The sequence below is a fragment of the Oncorhynchus nerka genome, linkage group LG10 (assembly GCF_034236695.1).
Source record: "Oncorhynchus nerka isolate Pitt River linkage group LG10, Oner_Uvic_2.0, whole genome shotgun sequence".
NCBI lineage: Eukaryota > Metazoa > Chordata > Actinopteri > Salmoniformes > Salmonidae > Oncorhynchus > Oncorhynchus nerka.
The window spans coordinates 73,730,285-73,752,077 of NC_088405.1; the positions used below are offsets into that span (position 1 = coordinate 73,730,285).

At 40.3% G+C, this 21,793-nt stretch overlaps 1 protein-coding gene and 1 pseudogene across 1 annotated transcript; both read right to left on the reverse strand.

Annotated features, from left to right (window-relative positions):
• Positions 1-205: 205 nt before the first annotated feature.
• LOC115135995 (uncharacterized protein C11orf87 homolog) lies at positions 206-1,714 on the reverse strand. Its single transcript, XM_029671281.2, has 2 exons — positions 1,312-1,714; positions 206-796 (listed from the first exon to the last, which is right to left on the reverse strand). Exon 2 carries the CDS (start codon positions 689-691, stop codon positions 206-208), a length of 486 nt encoding a protein of 161 aa, XP_029527141.1. The 5' UTR covers positions 692-796; positions 1,312-1,714.
• Positions 1,715-11,062: 9,348 nt separating this feature from the next.
• The window catches only part of LOC115135997 (probable ATP-dependent RNA helicase DDX10), a 126,737-nt pseudogene continuing 116,006 nt past the window's right edge, over positions 11,063-21,793 (reverse strand).

Below are 21,793 nucleotides of genomic sequence, written 5' to 3' on the forward strand. Positions count from 1 at the left end.
TTACAAACGTGGCACATATCAATCCACTCGGTGTGATTTATGATGAAAATGGCAAACATAGTTCCTTGAGGTCATATTGTTTGTTTTTGTGCCATATTGCTTTCCCAGTTAATCCCAAATTTATGTTTTTTTTGTCAGTTACACCTGAACTATAACGTGGATGTTGTTTATTTACAAAGTCCCAACACTTTCAATTGCAGCGTTATCAAGACAAGACGACCGTTTCCAGCACTTGTCCGTCTCCTTGCTCAATGTGTGCCATATCCAATTCTGACGCATTATTTGTAATGGGTAATGTACCGACGTCCTCCTGAATGTGATGACTGGTATTTTGGACAGTGGAGTGTGGCCGGTGTTCGCCATCTCGAGGCGATGGTCGGACAATAATGCATGGTCTCATAGGCTCTCTCTTCGCCTTGGTGGACGGGCTGAGGTTGTCACGCTCGTATTCCTCCTGGGCACGTTGGATCTTCCTCTTCTTCATTCTCCTCTTGTTAAAGTGAAATGCTGCCAGGGAAACCAATATTATCCCAATTATCATGGCCACCAGCACCATGAGCGCAAAGGTCGAGGAGAACGGTTGGAAGAAGCGGCCAATTTGGTCCATGCAGGTACCATTGGTTTGGGAAGCTCCGTTGTAGATGCACAGTGGTATGGAGAGACCCACATCCTCGGACTCCTTGTTTGTCATTTCGTTGGGCTTTGATTTTCACTTCGGGGTAGTAATATGTCCTCTCCAACCTCAGCGCGACGAGGCAAATGGAATCAAAGGCCTTGACTGTCCCATTAGATTTACCTAAATGGAAATTAAAACCCCGTTGAGAACAGTGGCAACATGTTAAGAATACAATAAGGCAATGACATTGTGTAGCGAGACTACAGCGGTCTGCATATGCCATCAGTGTATAGGCTCACCATTCACGGCACGCCCGATTAAATTATTTAAATAATTGAGAGAACTATTAGGCGTGCGTAATTGCGCGTCAATTTTGAGATTACAAAAAATGTATGGCTCCAGAACAGAAATCATAATTATATTTGGATGCCAGAGCCATAATTCAATTCCATACAATTCCAATCAGTTTACTGCAAAAGTTCCTGTGAATAGGGAAAACACGCACTTGAGACGTGCATCTGCAGCATCCAGGCTACTACAATTGCAATGAAACGAATGCACTTACATGAAACAATATGTGGTCACCATGATTTGAGCTAGGCTATTTTCAAGAGTCAGAAATTCAAGAAAACACTTGGAATATTTCAGTCTGTTCGTTTATGTTTGAGGGAAAAATAGATGTTTTAATCTCTTACCTGGTGAAACTGTCTAGTCGAAGCCGTTTCAGAGTCGAGGACCGGCCGGAGTGGCGATATGGGGAGCAGAGAGAATTATCATGGATCGCAATGACGTATCACACAATGCGAAAGCTGTACTCTGTCCACACACACCCACAGTGGATGCACATCTGTGTTCCACATTCATCACTTGAGTCTACATCGCAGGCTCCTCTGCCCTCTGAAAAGCTTAGAGGAAACGTATACAGTAGAACATCAAGCGTAGCCTATACGACCTACAGATACGCGATCAATAAACTGAAAAAACGCCTTGAACCCCAACGTACATTATATTGGTCACATGCACGCACTTCAGCAAAAGCATGCAACATAGTGTGGAGCTGTTCCCACGACACTGGTGCTGAAATCATCTGCACAGCATCACGACTACAAACAGACATGTCTACCTAAGACTATCGACATTGCATTTCACTCACTTTTACTTCTCACATGGTCATATTTGACCCTGATGCATTGGGACTGCCATGGTGATGCAGGTTGTCTAAAAGGAAAGCTGGTGTCAAAAGGAATTGATAGAGATTACTGGCATTCTTGAGGGGGGGGGGGGGGGGCAGAAATAACTCTAAATCAATCACTTCACATAAGTAAACTTGAAGTATCACTGGACTGTATTTGTAGTAGACTAAAGCAGCATTTCCTTGTCAAGATAGGCTAGTGGGCCCAATTTTACACAGCAAGTTACATTAGTAAGGTAGGCCTAAGTGGCCCATTGTAAAAACAAATGCTTGACTTGGCCAACAGTAAAAGCAGATATTAGACCTGTCAATGCCAGAGTTTACAGTCAGGATCTTATAAAAATGGTTTGTCTACTGGGGAGCTGGTAAATCAAATGACACCATTTCCTGTGGTAAAGGATAAATACATGCAACATGATTTCACGAACTCACTGTAAAACTGATGTTTAGCCAAAAGATGCAAACATCATACTGCGAGGCTCCAGCAAGACATAATGTAAGCTAAATGTTATCAAATGTGCAACCAGGTTGCCCAAATTCCCGACCAATATGCAGGGCTCATTCACTCCTGAAAATTATGACATTACCCGTGTCCAAATTATGTCTTTGAGGATGCAAGAACCTTGAGGGCCAAGTTTTACCTGGACCTCTGTCTCTTAAAACCGTTGACGTAGTTGCACGTGGTCAAACACTGTTAGCTGTTCCCATCAGATAACCTGACAGATTTAGCCCTGTGCTAACCTGAGATCTTGGCGGGATTATATCCGGTTGAAATACCTTGAAATCGTTGCTATAGTTGGACGTGATCTAACACTTGTTCATGAAAGCGCACTTAACAGCAGTCCAATGGCACGTTCTGAAAATCAAAGCACTAGATCACATGCATTTGTCTGACAGGTCATATAACTGGCTTACATTTACATTTAAGTCATTTAGCAGACGCTCTTATCCAGAGCGACTTACAAATTGGCTTCACACTGTAGAGCGCCTAGAACTCCTCGTATTTGTCTTAGACGGTGAATGGGTTCGAATCCCACTTTAGTCCCCCCCCCCCCCATTTGAAATGTATAATTACATTTGTGATAGTGTGTTAAGAGAAATGCAGCCAAAACCTTGTAAATGAAGATTTACGAATGCATTTAATAAGGAGCTTCTTGTTAGAGTCCCTCTTGCAGACCAAGACACAGGCTACTGGCACTGCTACATAAATAATCGTCCCTTACTATAGGCTATATTACATAGACGTGTATGCTACACTTACATGTACAACATTTCATATGGATTATTATAATCATCCACTGTCACATATGCATTATTTTAATGAAGCGTCGAGGAGCAGCAGTGAACAGTGTTTTCACTGTAACAAAAATGCTTGCTGCAAGGGGGGCTGGAAGCAATGATTAAGATTGTACATGACAGCTATTTGAAGTCCATAAGGCTCTTACATTTTTTTAAACGATGTATGACACACTTAAAATGCTATAGACCTCCTTTATCTTTTTTTTCCATAAAATCATGTGTGAAATTGATTAGGAAAATCGTGGTATTTTGTCATATGTGAATTTGTCTAAAGTTAGTAGCTAATAGCAATATTGGCACTCTACACTTGAGACAGATGAGCGGGACAAAAGTAAACCTTGAATTTAGAGGTTTAAAATATCCCCCTGGTGGCCAAGTTAACCTATTTTATGTAAAGCCATTGGCTGGTGGATATAAAGTCTGAAATATTTGATTGGCTGATGCAGAATTTGTGACAAGAAAAAATCACTGTCAGCTGGTGAGATTATCATAGGGCTAACGTATGCCAGGTTATTTTATGGGACCAGCTACAATGTAGCGTTCTATCACCTGCAACTACGTTGACGATTGTAATTGGCAGATGCACATTTTGAGAAGGAGGTTTAATTTAATTTTTCAAATGTTTGCAAGTATGGACCCCTGTCAGAGTCAGATAAGGAAAGGTAGAAGCTGAGCTCTCATAACATGCTGACCACACCACTTGCGTTGCGTGCGCGAGCATCGCAAAATAAATGTACACAATCATGTTATTCAATCATTGCACCCACACTGCTTTCGTTTGCGTTGACGTTCGACGGGCTGCAAGTCCTGCCTTTCCCATCTCCTCATTGTTTTTTAGGAGCATATACCCATGTGGGTGATTGAAATATGAACTGGGATAGTTGTATCCCTTTGTAGAAAATCACTTACCGCTTGAGGAATAAGTTAAAGACATTTTACAGAATTTGGCAACCTTTTATTGACTATATGGAGAATCTCCCCCCACATCTCATTGATTGAATCTATATATAATCCTCACATAATGTTTCACACGTAATGTATAATATGTAGCCTACGGCAGGTGATCCAATGTCTCGTTATTTTGTTATTTTTACATTTTTTAAATTATTGTATGTTTGTTTATATAATTATAATTTATTTTTGTTACGTTCGTCTGATACTGTCACTTTGTCCTATCGTTGTCTAATATCTTTTCACTTTTGTTTTGAATGTTCTAAATTGGAAAATGCAAAAATAAAATATAAAAAAAAAAAGAAATATGAACTGGGGTCTACACTCAATTCGGTTGTGGTAATGCACCTTAAAGTTGGTTGCCAACCGCCATATAAAGTCCAAAGAATAACCCTGAAGGAGGAGAGATTACTAGAAGCTGATCAATTGTTGGAGTAGAGGACCTTGTGCATTTCAGATAAAATAACAACCCAATGTTTATATCCAAGGACAAATTAACTTGCAACAGCAAGCTAGCCAACTAAATTGCCATAAATGTTTAATGCTTTTTGACCTGTCCCCAAAATGAATATAGTTGGTTCAGAGTTTGTTTTGATATTTCAACCTGCATGTCCGGATTGTGTTTGGTGTGGGGGGACAAAATCAACATGCGCGCAATAGCAGACACACATACGCGGTCTGGTCATCTTGTAAGGTGAAGCAGCAGCACTGATCGCCCCAGGCAGATTTTGTTATAGTTTTTTAAACAGAGCAGAGGAGCATCTTGCATTGTAGTAAAAAATACATAGAACAGTAGTGTATGTACTATTACGCGTGCGTAGCACATGGGGATGTGTGAAACTTACGCCTCATTATCTAGCTTTTGAGGTGGCGCGATCGGCGTAAGATGCTTGAGGGCGGTGGTCACGTGTGTTTGTGAAGGAGAGGTACTGCGTTGGTGCCAGGTATGGGCAGAATTGGGAGGAAGTGGTACTCGCTAAGCAAGCATCGTGACATCCTTTTCAAGTGCAATGATGTCAGAGGGGGAAAAAACGTCTGTTGTTGCAATATCGCAAACGGACGTTGCAGTTTCACTGCTATGGATTCCAGAAGTATAGTATAAAGCAGGTTCAATGAGTTAGCCAGCTAAATATTCTGAAATAACTTCTTATTTTTAATAAAGATAAGCTTGAAATATGCATGGTCTAATTGATTCAACAAATGAAAAAACATGTTTAGCTTCCATAATAAATCAGAAAATCAACAGCTATTTCTGGTTGTTTATCAAAGTTAGCTGGCTGACTCATTTATTCTGCTTTGCAGTATACCCCTCAGTTTCAAGATCACGGGAGAAGTTAAAATAGAAAACATCATTTTGTTCAACTTTGACTTCATTTTTATTTTTAATCTCAAATCAAGGAAGTGCCTGCAAACCAACGGAAACTTTTGTCAATCCCATTTTGGTGTCAAAACTCCTGGTTGGGAACCCCAAAGTAGAGGATAGTAGAAGCAAACACTCCTGAGTCAATACACACATTAATAAATTATTGTTGCATCTTGGGGCCTGGCAGAGGTTCTCTCTCCACTGTGTTCAATCGTTAACAAGGTGAACTCGTTAGACAAACACAGATAGAATCATTGTTTCTCATTGCCGTGACTGATAATGACTAGGAAAATGACACACTATTTACAAAGACAGGGAGATTTTCTTTCCCCCACAAAAATGCCTGAATTGAACTCATCACAGTGAAATGTGACTGATGTTTGAGTCACGCTGCATTACAGCAATCTTTACTCCATTGAACACTTCCGAAGAGCCACAGCCAACATTACCATCAGATGTGCATGGAATATCAACATACCGCACACACTCAAGATGACAAACTAGACCTTATAACATCAACAAGGTAAAGAGGAAAATAAAAGTCTACAAATGGAACAATCTACCCAATGCTATACCATGGCAATGGTATATAGGGGCAGGGTTATTTTCTACCCCTCTACACTATTACAAGGGCCAGTTCTGAGAAGCATTGGTAATACTGAGACAAAGATGTTGATAATAAGTGACCAAAGAGGAGCTTGAGGGCTATGGTCTTTTGTCCATATGAGTGGATTGGAGTGGTTCAAGCTTGTCCTCTGTGCATAAAGAAAGGAAGATAAGGATGGAAAAGGTTGAAAAAATTGGGGCAAAGTGGATGGCGAGGCGAGTGGAGGGCACACAGCCCTGATGGATGACTGTGGACACAGACAGCTTAAAACTTAAGGAACTGCCTCCATCCGCCCCCATCACACACAACTTCATCAGCTCCATTTGTCACTGCCGTGAGCAGGGCCCGACTGTTTGCTGCTCTGGATAAGTTTGATAAGGTCATTGTGGGAGAAACTCACTTTGCTGCTCTGTCTTCTGCAGTCTATATTTTCCCCCCTCTCTAATTATGTAGATTTAGTTGGAAAGGACAGGCAGAGGACTCTGCGCTAAAACCCAGTAATCCAGCCTTCCCTGGATTACTCACTCTCTCAAAGCACGGCAAAAGGGGGAGTCAACACCACAAAAAGGCGATCTCCTTCATTTCCCAAATTGTTGACCGATTTAAAGGCCATATATTATACAAAGGGCAAAAGCCAGATACGCTTCTAATAAGTGGGTAGCATCTAAACATGGCACCTTTAGTCTTTTACTGTATAAAAACCCAGACTGCATTGAAAAGGGGATTTACGGCTGTACAACTTTCAGGTCTCTTAAGAGGTATATTCAAATAAAACTCAACATTGTTCCACACTTGTTATAAGTAGATATTACCATATATCTTTCAATAGCTTTTCCACAAAAATTATGGAATGACAAAAGGAGGCCATTTTCAGTACTGAAGCAACAATAGAGATTTGCTGACTTTCTATTTTGAGAGTATATTACTGTAAAATAGCTGTGAAGATAATGCTCCCCTGGTTAACCACTGACATGTTAAAGGGAGAGTAAGACGAGTGCCTATGGGCTTTACAGAAAGGAAAAACAAAGTACTGCAGAGGAAGGTGACCTCTCAAGCACACTAAGTGGGTTTAAGACATCTTTCATACATAACTACTCATAGAAATAAATGAAAAACTATTGGATTTCAGGAAGTTAAATCTCTGTCCCAAATATTTTCAAGTGATCAGTTCTGTAACAGGAGGAGACAACAAATGTCAAAAACACTCAAATACACTCTGGGGTGGCAGATTATGAAAAAGCCCATCCTGGCATTCTACAGCATTCGGGATCTGCTAAATTACACCGAACAAAAATAAAAATGCAATATGTAAAGTGTTGGTCCCATGTTTCATGAGATGAAATAAAATATCCCAAAAATGTTCCATACGCACAAAAGGCTAATTTGATCATTACACAGGTGCACCTTGTGCGGGGACAATAAAAGACCTCTCTAAAATATGCATTTGTGTCACACAACACAATGCAACAGATGTCTCAAGTTGAGGGAGTGTGCAATTGGCATGCTGACGACAGGAATGTCCACCAGAGCTGTTGCCAGAGAATTGGATGTTAATTTCTCGACCATAAGCTGCCTCCGTAATTTTAGAGAATTTGGCAGTACGTCCAACTGGTCTCACGCAGACCACGTGTAACCACCATCACGTTTCAGCATAATGCACAGCCCCATATCGCAAGGATCTGTACACAATTCCTGGAAGCTGAAAATGTCCCAGTTCTTCCATGGCCTGCATACTCACCAAACATGTCACCCATTGAGCAGCTTGGGATGCCCTGGATCAACGTGAACGACAGCGTGTTCCAGTTCCAGAAACTTTGCACAGCCATTGAAGAGGTGTGGGACAACATTCCACAGGACACTGTTCAACTCTATACGAAGGAGATGTCACACACTGCATGAGGCAAGTGGTAGTCACACCAGATACTGACAAGTTCTCTGATCCACGCCTCTTTCTTTAAGGTATCTTTGACCAACAAATGCATATCTGTATTCTCAGTCATGTGAAATCCATAGATTAGGACTGATTTCCTTATATGAACTGTAACTCAGTCAAGTGTTTGAATATTGTTGCTTTTCTATTTTTTTCAGTGTAAGTTATGTCAATCACAAGGGAGTCATAGGCAGGGCCTACGCCCATGTAATCTTTGAGCATGATGTGCTGGGAGCTCGAGATCTGAAAGCTGCCCCAGGCGAGCCTCAGACATGAAACCACTTCCTTCTCTGTGAAAGGCATAACAAGCTGCACCACCGATGCCAATAAAAGTAATAGAATACCTTGAAGTCCCTGTCACCAACTGTGCCCCATTACAAAATTACCGTAACTTTACCAAAACATTTCCAGAAATCCTGGTTAGAATATTCCTGTCATCAAGAATAAGCAGGACATCTGGGAATCCTTCATCCAGGACTTCTGGAAAACCTGAGAATCTTACCAGAAAGTTGAGGGAATTTTGCAACTCTAGTGACACCTATTTTTATATTACCGTCAATGACATGGATCTTTCATTTCTATCAAGTCAAGTGGCGCTACAGCCGAGCATAAAAAATAAACGAATAAGCCCCCCAAAAAAGTGGGATAAAGTAATAACAGGTAATGGGACACAGATGGTGACTGGGACTTGAAGGTATTACATTACTGTTGTTTGTTTTGGACCAGTGATGCAGCAATTTATGCTTCACACAGAGAAGGCAGTGGTTTGAAGTAATCTGAGCCTGCATTGGCTTAAAGCCAGAGAAAGGGCAGCTTTCAAAGCTGGAACTGCAGTGAGGGGAAAGGGGGAATAGGACAAGTGGAGACAGAAAAAAAAACATGATGAAAAAGCCAGTGAGAGCCAGAGAACAAAACCGAGAGAGGAGTAAGATGTAATGGGGGAAACAGTGTGATGGAGAGCAACAAGAGTGAAAAAGAGTACCAACGGGACAGCAAGAGAATATTTAACACAAAAAGTTAAAGGGTCAGAAAATAGAGAGTGGTTTTGGGATCTGGGACAAGCATGTCTGCATAATGTACACTGCCAGTCAAAACTTTGGACACATCTACTCATTCCAGGGTTTTTCTTTTTACTATTTTCTACATTGTAGAATAACAGTGAAAACATCAAAACTATGAAACAACACATACGGAATCACGTAGTAACCAAAAAAAGTGTTAAACAAATCCAAATATATTTTAGATTTCAGATTCTTCAAAGTATCAAACCTTTGCATTGATGACAGCTTTGCACACTCTTGGCATTCTCTCAACCAGCTTCACCTGGAACGCTTTACCACCAGTTTTGAATGAGTTCCCATATACTCTGAGCACTCGTTGGCTGCTTTTACTTCACTCTGCGGTTCAACTCATCCCAAACCATCTCAATTGGGTTGAGATCGGGAAATTGTGGAAGCCAGGTCATCTGATGCAGCACACCATCACTCTCCTTCTTGGTCAAATAGCCCTTACACAGCCTGGATGTGTGTTGGGTCATTGTCCTGTTGAAAAACAAATGATAGTACCACTAAGCGCAAACCAGATGGGATGGCGTATCGCTGCTGTGGTAGCCATGCTGGTTAAGTGTGCCTTGAATTCTAAATAAATCCCCAACAGTGTCAGCAGCAAAGCACCCCCACACCATCACACCTCCTCCTCCATGCTTCATGGTGGGAACCACACATGCGGAGATCATCTGTTCACCTATTCTGCGTATCACAAAGACATGGAGATTGGAACCAAAAATCTCAAATTTGGACTCATTAGACCAAAGGACAGATTTCCGATCTCTTGGCCCAAGTGTGTTTCTTTTTCTTATTGGTGCCCTTTAGTATTGGTTTCTTTGCAGCAAATCGACCATGAAAGCCTGATTCACGCAGTCTCTTCTGAACAGTTGATGTTATGTGTCTGTTAATTGAACTCTGTGAAGCAGTTATTTGGGCTGCAATTTCTGAGGCTGGTAACTCTTATGAACGAATCCTCTGCAGTAGAGGTAACTCTAGGTCTTCCCCTCCTGTGGCGGTCCTCGTGAGAGCCAGTTTCATCATAGCGCTTGATGGTTTTTGCACTGCACTTCAAGAAAATGTCAAAGTTCTTGACATTTTCCAAATTGACTGACCTTCATATCTAATAGTAATGATGGACTGTCATTTCTCTCTGCTTATTTGAGCTGTTCTGCCATAATATGGACTTGGTCTTTTACCAAATATCGCTATCTTCTGTATACCACCGCTACCTTGTCCCAACACAACTGATTAGCTCAAACGCATTAACGAAAGAAATTCCACTAATTAACATGGCACACCTGTTAATTGAAATGCATTCCAGGTGACTACCTTATGAAGCTGGTTGAGAGAATGCAAAGTGTGCAAAGCTGTCAAGACAAAGGTGACCACTTTGAAGAATCTCAAATATATTTAGATTTGTTTAACACTTTTTTGGTTATTACATCATTCCATGTGTTATTTCATAGTTTTGATGTCTTCAATATTATTCTACAATGTAGAAAATAGTACAAATAAATAAAACCCTGGAATGAGTAGGTATGTTCAAACTTTTGACTTGTACTGTACATCTGTCAGCCTGCCAGTCCCCCCTCGTAGTGTGTGGAGCAGATCTCTGGTGAGGCCACAGGGGGTATAAGGAATTATACATTAATTTCCTTCTAGAATGTGCCAAAGTCATTTACATCTGTGAAAAGAAAAACATGAAAGTGGGTTTCAGGCTTTAACCAAGTGAATGGTGGCCCCTGCATCGAGCTAGAATCAAATCATTCCAGTCAAGGTGCAGCATGTTCCATGCCATTATATTACAATAGACATCACTTGGAACGAGATGCAGAGAAACACGTACGCCAAGGAAATGGTTGTGAGATATTACTTTGTCATAAAATGGATGGGTAATTGAAAGGTTATTTTAGAACAAAGAGAAACATTTGAGAAGAAAAGTAAAACAGTATGTGGATAGGTACTAACTAAAGCACTTGTCAAATGTTTTCCATGTTAAATTGCATATTCTTTTTTTTACCAAACAAGCACAGGTAACTACAGTAAAACAATCACATGTAACAGTAAATTGTATGTTTTATTTGACAGTTTGGGAAATCTCTAATGTTCCCAAAATAGTGGGGAACATCCAAATAATGACGACAAGACATTGAAGAGGATCCTCCATAACACAGTGTTCGGTAAATGTCCTCTCTTTCGTGAGCCCTAGCGCCGGATCCCTAGCAGATGCAGGACCAGCTCTTCGTCCTCAGCCAGAGAGAGGCCAGTGTCCAGGGGCTTGGCAGCTGCCTGTTGCCTTGGTCTCTTCCTGCTCCCCTCTGCCTCATCTTCCTCACCAGAGTCATCGCTGCAGTCACTGAGGCTGCGCTTCCTCATCCCAGCAGCATGGCTTTAAACAAAGAGAGGAGAAAGGTTTCAACAATCAGTTTAGCTCACATCAATGGGAGTGCAGTTTATATTGAGGGTCGGTCTATGGAGATGGTCTTTGAAAAAAAGGTGTTATGAGACATACCGTGGTTCATGGGGATCTGTGTAAAACAGAGGTAGAGGATTGCAACCCTGGGAGGTATCTTGGTTAAAAATCTTCCAATGTTGCAAGCTATTTCATTGCATGAGGCTGCTCAAGATTCTTTGTAATTGAGAGGGATGGAAAGAGGCACCCGTCTCATATCCATCTGATAGGGGAGATAGCTGGCTCTCTTTATTCAAAGTTGTGAAATGGCCGGGATGATCAGACACCAGCAATGGCGTAATGGGATTAATTGAACAAATGAGCCGAAAAAAGTCTAAAACTTGGGGAACACAACTTATCTTTGATTAAGTCAATTGGTGTGGATCAAGGGAGTGGGGAATGATTTATCATGTGAACAGGAAGCAGAGTGAAACACAGTTATTGCTGATAGAGCTGTCTCTCCTATTATCTGCACCTCTGATTGTTGACACTCCACAGCTCAAGGGCTGGGTGGTGAACACTAGGAATACAAAATGGCTACCATGCATGCAGAACCCCATTGTGGGTCAATTCATTAGGGCACACTGTGGAAAACGGTTCACAATGGAAATATAAAACAAGCATTTTTTTGTTGGATGGTACCGCCTCGTTTCGCCTGTTTCTTCCAATGAATGTATAATGCGTTACTTTTAAAGTAACCTTGCCAACCACAAACATGCAGGGAAGTGCATTTTCTTGACACAGTCTTTCCGCTAGCCATAAAGAGGAGTAATTTCACCCAAAGTAAAAATGAAGGGGAAAACAAGTGGTACATTTGTCTTGCTTTGCTGTTTGTTAGTGCTGACAGGGTGGTTCTCTCTAACCTTAGCCCCTGGTAAAGACAACGTGAGCCCAAATTAAGAACTTAGTTGGTAGAAAATCTGTTTGGTGCACATAGTGAAAACATGAGAATTTGGGGAATGGTCCCACCTGATCAAAGTAAATTGTTTGCAATTTTAATCTATACTGAACAAAAATATAAAACGCAACATAAAACATTTCTACGACTTTGCTGAGTTACAGTTCATATAAGGAAATCAGTCAATTTAAATCAATTCATTAGGCCCTAATCTATGGATTTCACATGACTGGGCAGGGGCGCAGCCATGGGGTGGGCCTGGGAGGGCATATGCCCAGCCAATAAGAATGAGTTTTCCCCCACAAAAGGGCTTTAGAGACAGAAATACTCCTCTATCCCCCCCACACCCCGACGATCCCGCTGGTGAAGAAGCCGGATGTGGATGCCCTATGCTGGTGTGGTTACACGTGGTCTGCGGTTGTGAGGACGGTTGGACACGGCTTATGATAGAGATATTAACATACACTTCTCTGGAAACAGCTCTGGTGGACATTCTTGCAATCAGCATGCCATTTGCAAGCTCCCTCTGAACTTAAGAAATCTATGGCCTTAATGTCCCCAGCACAAGGTGCACCTGTGTAATTACCATAGTGTTTAATTAGCTTCTTGATATACCACACCTGTCAAGTGGATAGATCATCTTAGCAAAGGATAAAATGCTAGATAACAAACTTTCAAATCAAATCAAATCAAATTTATTTATATAGCCCTTCGTACATCAGCTGATATCTCAAAGTGCTGTACAGAAACCCAGCCTAAAACCCCAAACAGCAAACAATGCAGGTGTAAAAGCACGGTGGCTAGGAAAAACGCCCTAGAAAGGCCAAAACCTAGGAAGAAACCTAGAGAGGAACCAGGCTATGTGGGGTGGCCAGTCCTCTTCTGGCTGTGCCGGGTAGAGATTATAACAGAACATGACCAAGATGTTCAAATGTTCATAAATGACCAGCATGGTCAAATAATAATAAGGCAGAACAGTTGAAACTGGAGCAGCAGCACAGTCAGGTGGACTGGGGACAGCAAGGAGTCATCATGTCAGGTAGTCCTGGGGCACGGTCCTAGTTTGAGAGAAATAAGCTTTTATTTCAGCTCATGAAACACGGGACCAGCACTTTACATGTTGTGTTTGTTCAGTATAAAATAGCTAAAAGAGCAGCAATAATAGACTTCAAAGATCAAACATCTGATTCATTCTTCTGGCAAGTTTTTAATTTACCCCTTAACTGACCCCTGTATCATGCTCTTATCGTAAGTGTTTTTCCTGTAGACTCAATTGAATTCCAAAGGCCAGCAGGTCTCATATAGTAGTGTGTTTAATACACTCCTGGGCGCCATCACACAATAGCCAAGCTGTGTCTTCTGAGAACAAGAACCTGACCAGGGGAAAATAACATGCCCTATAGAGCTACATGTCTATGATGGAATAATTGGTAGTGTATCTTAAATAAATACATCTTTACAGAAGTTCCAAAGGTAAGGAAAGCTCAGAATGTCCTGTACAAGCTGGCTGGTTGTAAATGTTGGTGTATGCATGACTGCAGTCATATGCATTTCTGCATGGATTGTTTAGTTAAATTCAGGGGTTGGAACCAAAATTATTTACCGATCATTTCGTTCAGAACTACAATTATTTTCATTCCATTCCACTGTTCTGACCTGTATAATAAAGTTCTGAACCGGTTAAAACCAGAAAAAGTACTGGTTTATATTGTTCCTTTCTATTCCTTTTTTAACTTGTTAAGTCAACAGTTTTTACAATTAGCTCATTTAGCTTATTAAATGATTCCACCAGTCAATGCAGATTGAGCAGCTTTCCATGGACCAGGCAAGCTATTTGTTATTAGTAGGTGTATAATTACTTTACTGAATAGCATAATTATATGCTAGCTAGATAACTACACTGAACAAAAATATAAACGCAACATGAAACTATTTCAAAGATCTTACTGAGTTACAGTTCATATAAGGAAATCAGTCAATTGAAATAAATTCATCAGGCCCTAATCTATGGATTTTACATGACTGGGAATACAGATATACATCTGTTGGTCATAGATACCTTAAAAAAAACAAATAGGGGCATGGATCAGAAAACCAGTCACTATTTGGTGTGACCACCATTTGCCTCATGCAGCGAGACATCTCCTTTGCATTGAGTTGATCAGGCTGTTGATTGTGGCCTGTGGAAAGTTGTCCAGCTCTTCTTCAATGACTGTGCTTAGTTCCTGGATAATGTCGGGAACCGGAACACGCCATTGTACACGTCGATCCAGAGCATCCCAAATATGATCAATGGGTGATATGTCTAATGAGTATGCAGGCCATGGAAGACCTGGAACATTTTCAGCTTCCAGGAATTGTGTACAGATCCTTGCGACATGGGGGTACGTTATCATGCTGGAACATGGGGTGATGGCGGCGAATGAATGGCACAATGATGGGCCTTAGGATCTCATCACGGTCTCTCTGTGCATTCAAATTGCCATCCATAAAATGTAATTGTGTTCATTGTTCATTAGCTAGTTAATTGTTTACAAACAAATGAGAGACTGTGCTAGAAAGCTAAACAGCTACCCAGCTAGCTAGTTCACTGCCTAGGCTAGCTAGCTGACTGCCTAGGCTAGCTAGTTGACTGCCTTGGCTAGCTAGTTGACTGCCTTGGCTAGCCAAAAAGGACTTGTTTTGAAATTTGGATAATCATATACTTTGAGGCTTAAAAAAAACCACCTATGATTTTGAACATTGAGAAATGTTCATGCAAGCGTTGTCGTCACCTTTGTTTGCTACATAAATGTCTGAGTGATGGGAAGCACGAGCACACCACCACCAATCAGCCTACACCATTGTGCACATACCCGTCGTTATTACTATGACAACTAGCAGAACCATGTCAACAAATGACTGCTGTCTGATGATTTGGTCACTTGTAACTTGCTGTTTGGACCGTCAGTACTCCAAAACAGATTTGTCTCGCAGTGTGAACAAGGCTTAAGTCTGTTGAATCATTTAAGGCTTTTCTCCAGTGGATGCACACAGAACTGTATATGGTGGTATATAATGTATAGACTGGAATGGGTTTAACAACTGATAAGAGGGAATGTTTCATATGTTATGGCCCTCACGTCAGTCATGGCTTAAGTTGTGTTGCAAACGTAATTTATTCAGAATCGGTGGGACGATTCCCCAACATCTAATGTTCTTACTATCTGCACCAAACAGATTTTCTACAAACTACGTTTTTAATTTGGGCTCAGGTTGTGTTCACCATGGGCTAAGGTTAGAGAAAACCACCCTGTCAGCACTAACAAACAGCAAAGCAAGACAAATGCACCACTGGTTTTCCCCTTCATTTTTACTTTGGGTGAAATTACTCCTCTTTCTTGTTAGCAGAAAGACTGTCAAGAGAATTTGCTTGTCTATATGTTTGTTGTTGGCAAGGTTACTGTTAAAAGTAACTCGCCTCACCTTATATCCTAACAGCTTATCAGCTTATCAGCTTTATACTCCAGAGTTGTATGTTTTCTGTATTTATATTGTATATTCCGTATGTTGATTATGTTTCTGTATTCTGTTTGTACATTGTCTATCGATGGCAGCAACTATTCACCAAGTCAAATTCTGGGTATGTGTATTGGTTGGTTTATTCGGATCCCCAGTAGCTTTTGCCAAAGCAGCAGCTATTCTTCGTGGGGTCCACACAAAAACAAGACAAGTAACAAAACACAGATACACAGGCACACAAATCTAAAATACTACGGTGGCCTCCTGAATTATTGATCCTGTTCATGGCTGTTTATCAGCTATATCATACACTCAAAATATCATATGAATCTAACCTTTGAGTTAAAACATTTAAGAAAGAAATGGTCATCAAGAAATAATTATACTTAACAAAAATATAAACGCTACATGTAAAGTGTTGGGTTGCAATAATAGATCCCAGAAATGTTCCACAAGCACAAAAAGCTTATTTCTCTCCAATTTTGAGCACAAATTTGTTCACATGCCTGTTAATGAGCATTTCTCATTTGCCACGATCAATCCACCTGACAAGTGTGGCATATCAAGAAGCTGATTGAACAGCATGATAATTACACAGGTCCACCTTGTGCTGGGGTCAATAAAATGGCACTAAAATGAGCAGTTGTCACAATACAATGCCACATACGTCCACATTTTTGAAAGAGCGTGCAATCAGCCCCCTTTTATTAAATGAGCGATCTACATGACATTTAGTGTGAAGTCACCCAGGTACATTTGGGCAAATCGTGAGGGAGACATTTGCATTCATACTACATTTTTTCTGCAAGAATATCGTCAAATCTGTATACTTGGACTTTGATTGAGCTTTCCAGTATTAGTAGCCATATTATAAGTTCAACATTTGCAAAACAACCAGTTTTCATAACTCTGAATATTCTTATAATTCTTGTCCAAAAGGAAAAGCCATGCTGTCGTACAAGGTTAGTAGCTATATTTTAAGACAGATAAAAGCTTTCCGGATACTCCCATAAAGCCCAGCTCATTGGCTATCTAGCTAGCTTCGTTTGACCACAATTGGTGCTTATTTGACAAAGTTAGAGTCGTTCAAGTGAAAACCGTCCGTGTCATCGGGGTGCCATGAAGGCGTCGCTCTCTGAACAAATATGGTGTCCTATAGGATATACTACACCCCTAATGATATAGTGAAGTCTCGTTACATTCTAGGATCTCTGAGGAATACATACTAACGTGATTTGACTGGTTGAAACAATGTTTAGGGTTAGATTTTCACAGATTCCATTCTTTGCTGGGACATGAAAAAGGATTTTATTTAACAAAACGACACTTCATCTTATCTCTGGGACACTTTGGATGATAAATCAGAGCAAGATTTCAGAATGTAAGTACACATTTTACCTTCAGAGGTAAATTTATCAAGCCTAACGCGGTGATAAAAGTGTTTTGTTAGGAGCTCACCTCAAACAATTGCATGGCCTTTTTTGCAGTAATAGCTACTGTAAATTGCACAGTGCAGTTATATTAACAAGAATGTAAGCTTTCAGCCGATATAAGACACTTGTACCGACATTTGTTGTTTCTCTAAAATCTGCGATGGTGACACAAGGCCCTGCATTAACTGTCCCGTTGACGGGATGCCAATTCCTAAGAAGTTTTGAAGTCCTGTTTCACTAGGGTATAAATATGAGGTGACACTCCCTTTGTCCTTTACCATGTTGATGGATGACTGACAACACAAATGAAATAAGACAAAAGGTTGTTAGCCTTCACAAATCAGGTAATGGCTTTAAAAACATAGCTACACACCTGAAAATACCCATCTCCACTATTAGTGCAATAAGACATGTAAAACAACTGAAGTAGTGATGAACCTGCCTGGAAGAGGACACAAGTGTATTTCGCCCCCACGCACAGTGAGAGGGATGGTTCAAGTGGAAAAATACATCGCCAAGAATCACAGTTGGAGAATTGCAATAGTTGGTTACATCTGGTCTCCAAAACTACAATAACACCACCTCCATGCCAAAAAGTTATTTGGAAGGGTTGCCTGAAGAAAGCCTCTGCTGCCAAACCACAAACGTAAGCGGCTGGAGTTTGCTAAATGTCTTTGAACTTTGATTGGAACCAGAGTTATCAGACTCCAAAACATCCACGCAGTATTGTTTTTCCTCGGGAATAGAGTTCAATACACATAGGTTGACAATAAATGTGGCTCAATTCACAGTCCCACAAAATAAGAGCTACAATGCTAATGTTATCTGGGTGTCACTGAGTAGACTGATACCCCATGTCATTGATCCAAAATCCATAGGTAAGGCTGTACAGTGAAGTAAGTTTGCCCCCAATACAATTCTAAAGTATAATACATCCAGTGTGATTTCAACAGATTTTTGTCAAATTAACAAATTATTGTCTTTTGTTGATTTTATATAACATTCCAACCTCGTTTAGCATGATCTATTCAATTATGGAATAATTATACTATTTGTATTCATTTGCGTCACTGTCAATGACATACTTTTATTCTGAAGGCTAACCGCAAAGTCCATTATTGTTGCTAATCCTTATTGTGGCTAGCATCACATAGATGGTTCCGACCACCATTAAATCAAATAACGGTCTTATAAATTAAGGTTATTTTACATTATGACACCTAGCTATATAGTTAGGTAGCTAACTATAGCTACTGAAACATATGTCATTTTGCTATGTTTTTGGGGAAGAACATTGTTTGCATCTATGACCTAGCTAGCTTTTTTTATGACCAGCGCTGTAGGTGCTCGAGACAACTTTCCCAGCATCATAGCATACGTATTAGAGGTCGACCGATTAATCGGAATGGCCGATTAATTGGGGCTGATTTCAAGTTGTCATAACAATCGGAAGTCTGTATTTTTGGGTGCCCATTTTGCCGATTCTTTAAAAAAAGTTGTATTTTATTTTTTATACCTTTATTTAACTAGGCAAGTCAGTTAAGAACACATTCTTATTTTCAATGACGGCCTAGGAACGGTGGGTTAACTGCCTTGTTCAGGGGCAGAACGACAAATTTTCACCTTGTCAGCTCGGGGGATTCAATCTTGCAACCTTATAGTTAACTAGTCCAACGCTCTAGTATATATTTTTAAACCTGCATATTTAGCTAAAATAAATCCAGGTTAGCAGGCAATATTAACCAGGTGAAATTGTCACTTCTCTTGCGTTCATTGCACGCAGAGTCAGGGTATATGCAACAGTTTGGGTAGCCTGGCTCATTGCGAACTAATTTGCCAGAATTGTACGTAATTATGACATAACATTGAAGGTTGTGCAATGTAACAAGAATATTTAGACTTAGGGATGCCACCCGTTAGATAAAATACCGAACGGTTCCGTATTTCACTGAAATAATAAACGTTTTGTTTTTGAAATGATAGTTTCCGGATTCGATCATATTAATGACCAAAGGCTCATATTTCTGTGTGTTATGTTATAATTAAGTATATGATTTGATAGAGCAGTCTGACTGAGCGGTGGTAGGCAGCAGCAGACACGTAAGCATTCATAAGAATTCATTCAAACAGCACTTTCGTGCATTTTGCCAGCAGCTCTTCGCAAGCACAGCGCTGTTTATGACTTCAAGCCTATCAGCCTAATGGCTGGTGTAACCGATGTGAAATGGCTAGCTAGTTAGCGGGGTGCTCGCTAATAGCGTTTCACACGTCACTCGCTCTGAGACTGTGTTAAGAAGCAGTGCGGCTTGGTTGGGTTGTGTATCGGAGGACGCATGACTTTCAACCTTCGTCTATCCCGAGCCCGTAACGGGTGTTGTAGCGATGAGACAAGATAGTAGCTACTAAACAATTGGATACCACGAAATTGGGGGGAAAACGGGGTAATTTTTTTTTTTAAATATATAAAAAATAAAAATAAAAAATACTATATTAACTACAACCTAAAACCTCTTACCTTGGAATATCGAAGTCTCATGTTAAAAGGAACCACCAACTTTAATATGTTCTCATGTTCTGAGCAAGGAACTCAAACGTTAGCTTTTTTACATGGCACATACATGGCACACACTTTTACTTTTCCAACACTTTGTTTTTGTATTATTTAAACCAAATTGAACATGTTTCATTATTTATTTGAGGCTAAATAGATTTTTATTGATGTATTATATTAAGTTATATTATATATATATATATATATATATATATATATATTATATTAAGTAAAAATAAATGTTAATTCAGTATTGTTGTAATTGTCATTACAAATAAATACATAAAAAAATAATAATAATACAAATGTTAAAAAAAAAATCGGCTGATTAATCGGCATTGGCTTTTATTGGTCCTCCAATAATCGGTATTGGTATCGGCGTTGAAAAATCATAATCGGTCGACCTCTAATACGTATCGATGAATCATTGTGACATATGAAATACGAGTGATAGTGTAATCAATGTGTAATAACTACATAACAAATTAAGTAACGTGTTAAATTATTATGTGACGTTCAGTCATATTCAGGTCAACAAGCTTATTTGACACGTCAGTGTTATTTGACGTGTATCTTTTTTGACACGCAAAGACCCAAACGACGTTCCATAGAAATCCTGGTTGAGAATGAAACGACTGAACAAATGAACAACGAAACAGCACTGCAAGTAAGTGAAATAACTACGTTTGATTATGTTTTACTGGTAATAGAGACATACGTAAATGCCAACAAAACACATTTTTGGTCAGCGTGGTGTGTGTAACCTTTACTTAACTAGGCAAGTCAGTTAAGAACAAATTCTTATTTACAATGATGGCCTACCCTGGCCAAACCCGGACGACACTGGGCCAATTGTGCACCGCCCTACGGGACTCCCAATCACAGTCGGATGTGTTACAGCCTGGATTCCAATCAGGAACTGTAGTGACGCCTCTTGCACTGAGATGCAGTGCCTTAATTTTAACACACACACATGGACGCAGTGGTCTAACTTTAACTGCACAAGAATGCTTAAAAGGCCGCTTAAATTGTAAATATCGGTTATCGGTATACATTTTTTTGGCAAGGAAAACATCGGATATTGGTATTGGCCAAAAATGTAATATCAAATCAAATCAAATTTGTCACATACACATGGTTAGCAGATGTTAGTGCGAGTGTAGCGAAATGCTTGTGCTTCTAGTTCCGACAATGCAGTAATAACCAACAAGTAATCTAGCTAACAATTACAAAACTACTACCTTATAGACACAAGTGTAAGGGGATAAAGAATATGTACATAAAGATATATGAATGAGTGATGGTACAGAGCGGCATAGGCAAGATACAGTAGATGGTATTGAGTGCAGTATATACATATGAGATGAGTATGTAAACAAAGTGGCATAGTTAAAGTGGCTAGTGATACATGTATTACATAAGGATGCAGTCGATGATATAGAGTACAGTATATACGTATACATATGAGATGAATAATGTAGGGTATGTAAACATTATATTAGGTAGCATTGTTTAAAGTGGCTAGTGATATATTTTACATCATTTCCTATCAATTCCCATTATTAAAGTGGCTGGAATTGAGTCAGTGTGTTGGCAGCAGCCACTCAATGTTAGTGGTGGCTGTTTAACAGTCTGATGGCCTTGAGATAGAAGCTGTTTTTCAGTCTCTCGGTCCCAGCTTTGATGCACCTGTACTGACCTCACCTTCTGGATGATAGCGGGGTGAACAGGCAGTGGCTCGGGTGGTTGCTGTCCTTGATGATCTTTATGGCCTTCCTGTGACATCGGGTGGTGTAGGTGTCCTGGAGGGCAGGTAGTTTGCCCCCGGTGATGCGTTGTGCAGACCCTCTGGAGAGCCTTACGGTTGTGGGCGGAGCAGTTGCCGTACCAGGCGGTGATACAGCCCGACAGGATGCTCTCGATTGTGCATCTGTAGAAGTTTGTGAGTGCTTTT

Bases quoted from the DNA above. Each gene is read 5' to 3' on its own strand.
- LOC115135995 (XM_029671281.2), bottom strand. From the start codon at position 691: ATGACAAACAAGGAGTCCGAGGATGTGGGTCTCTCCATACCACTGTGC.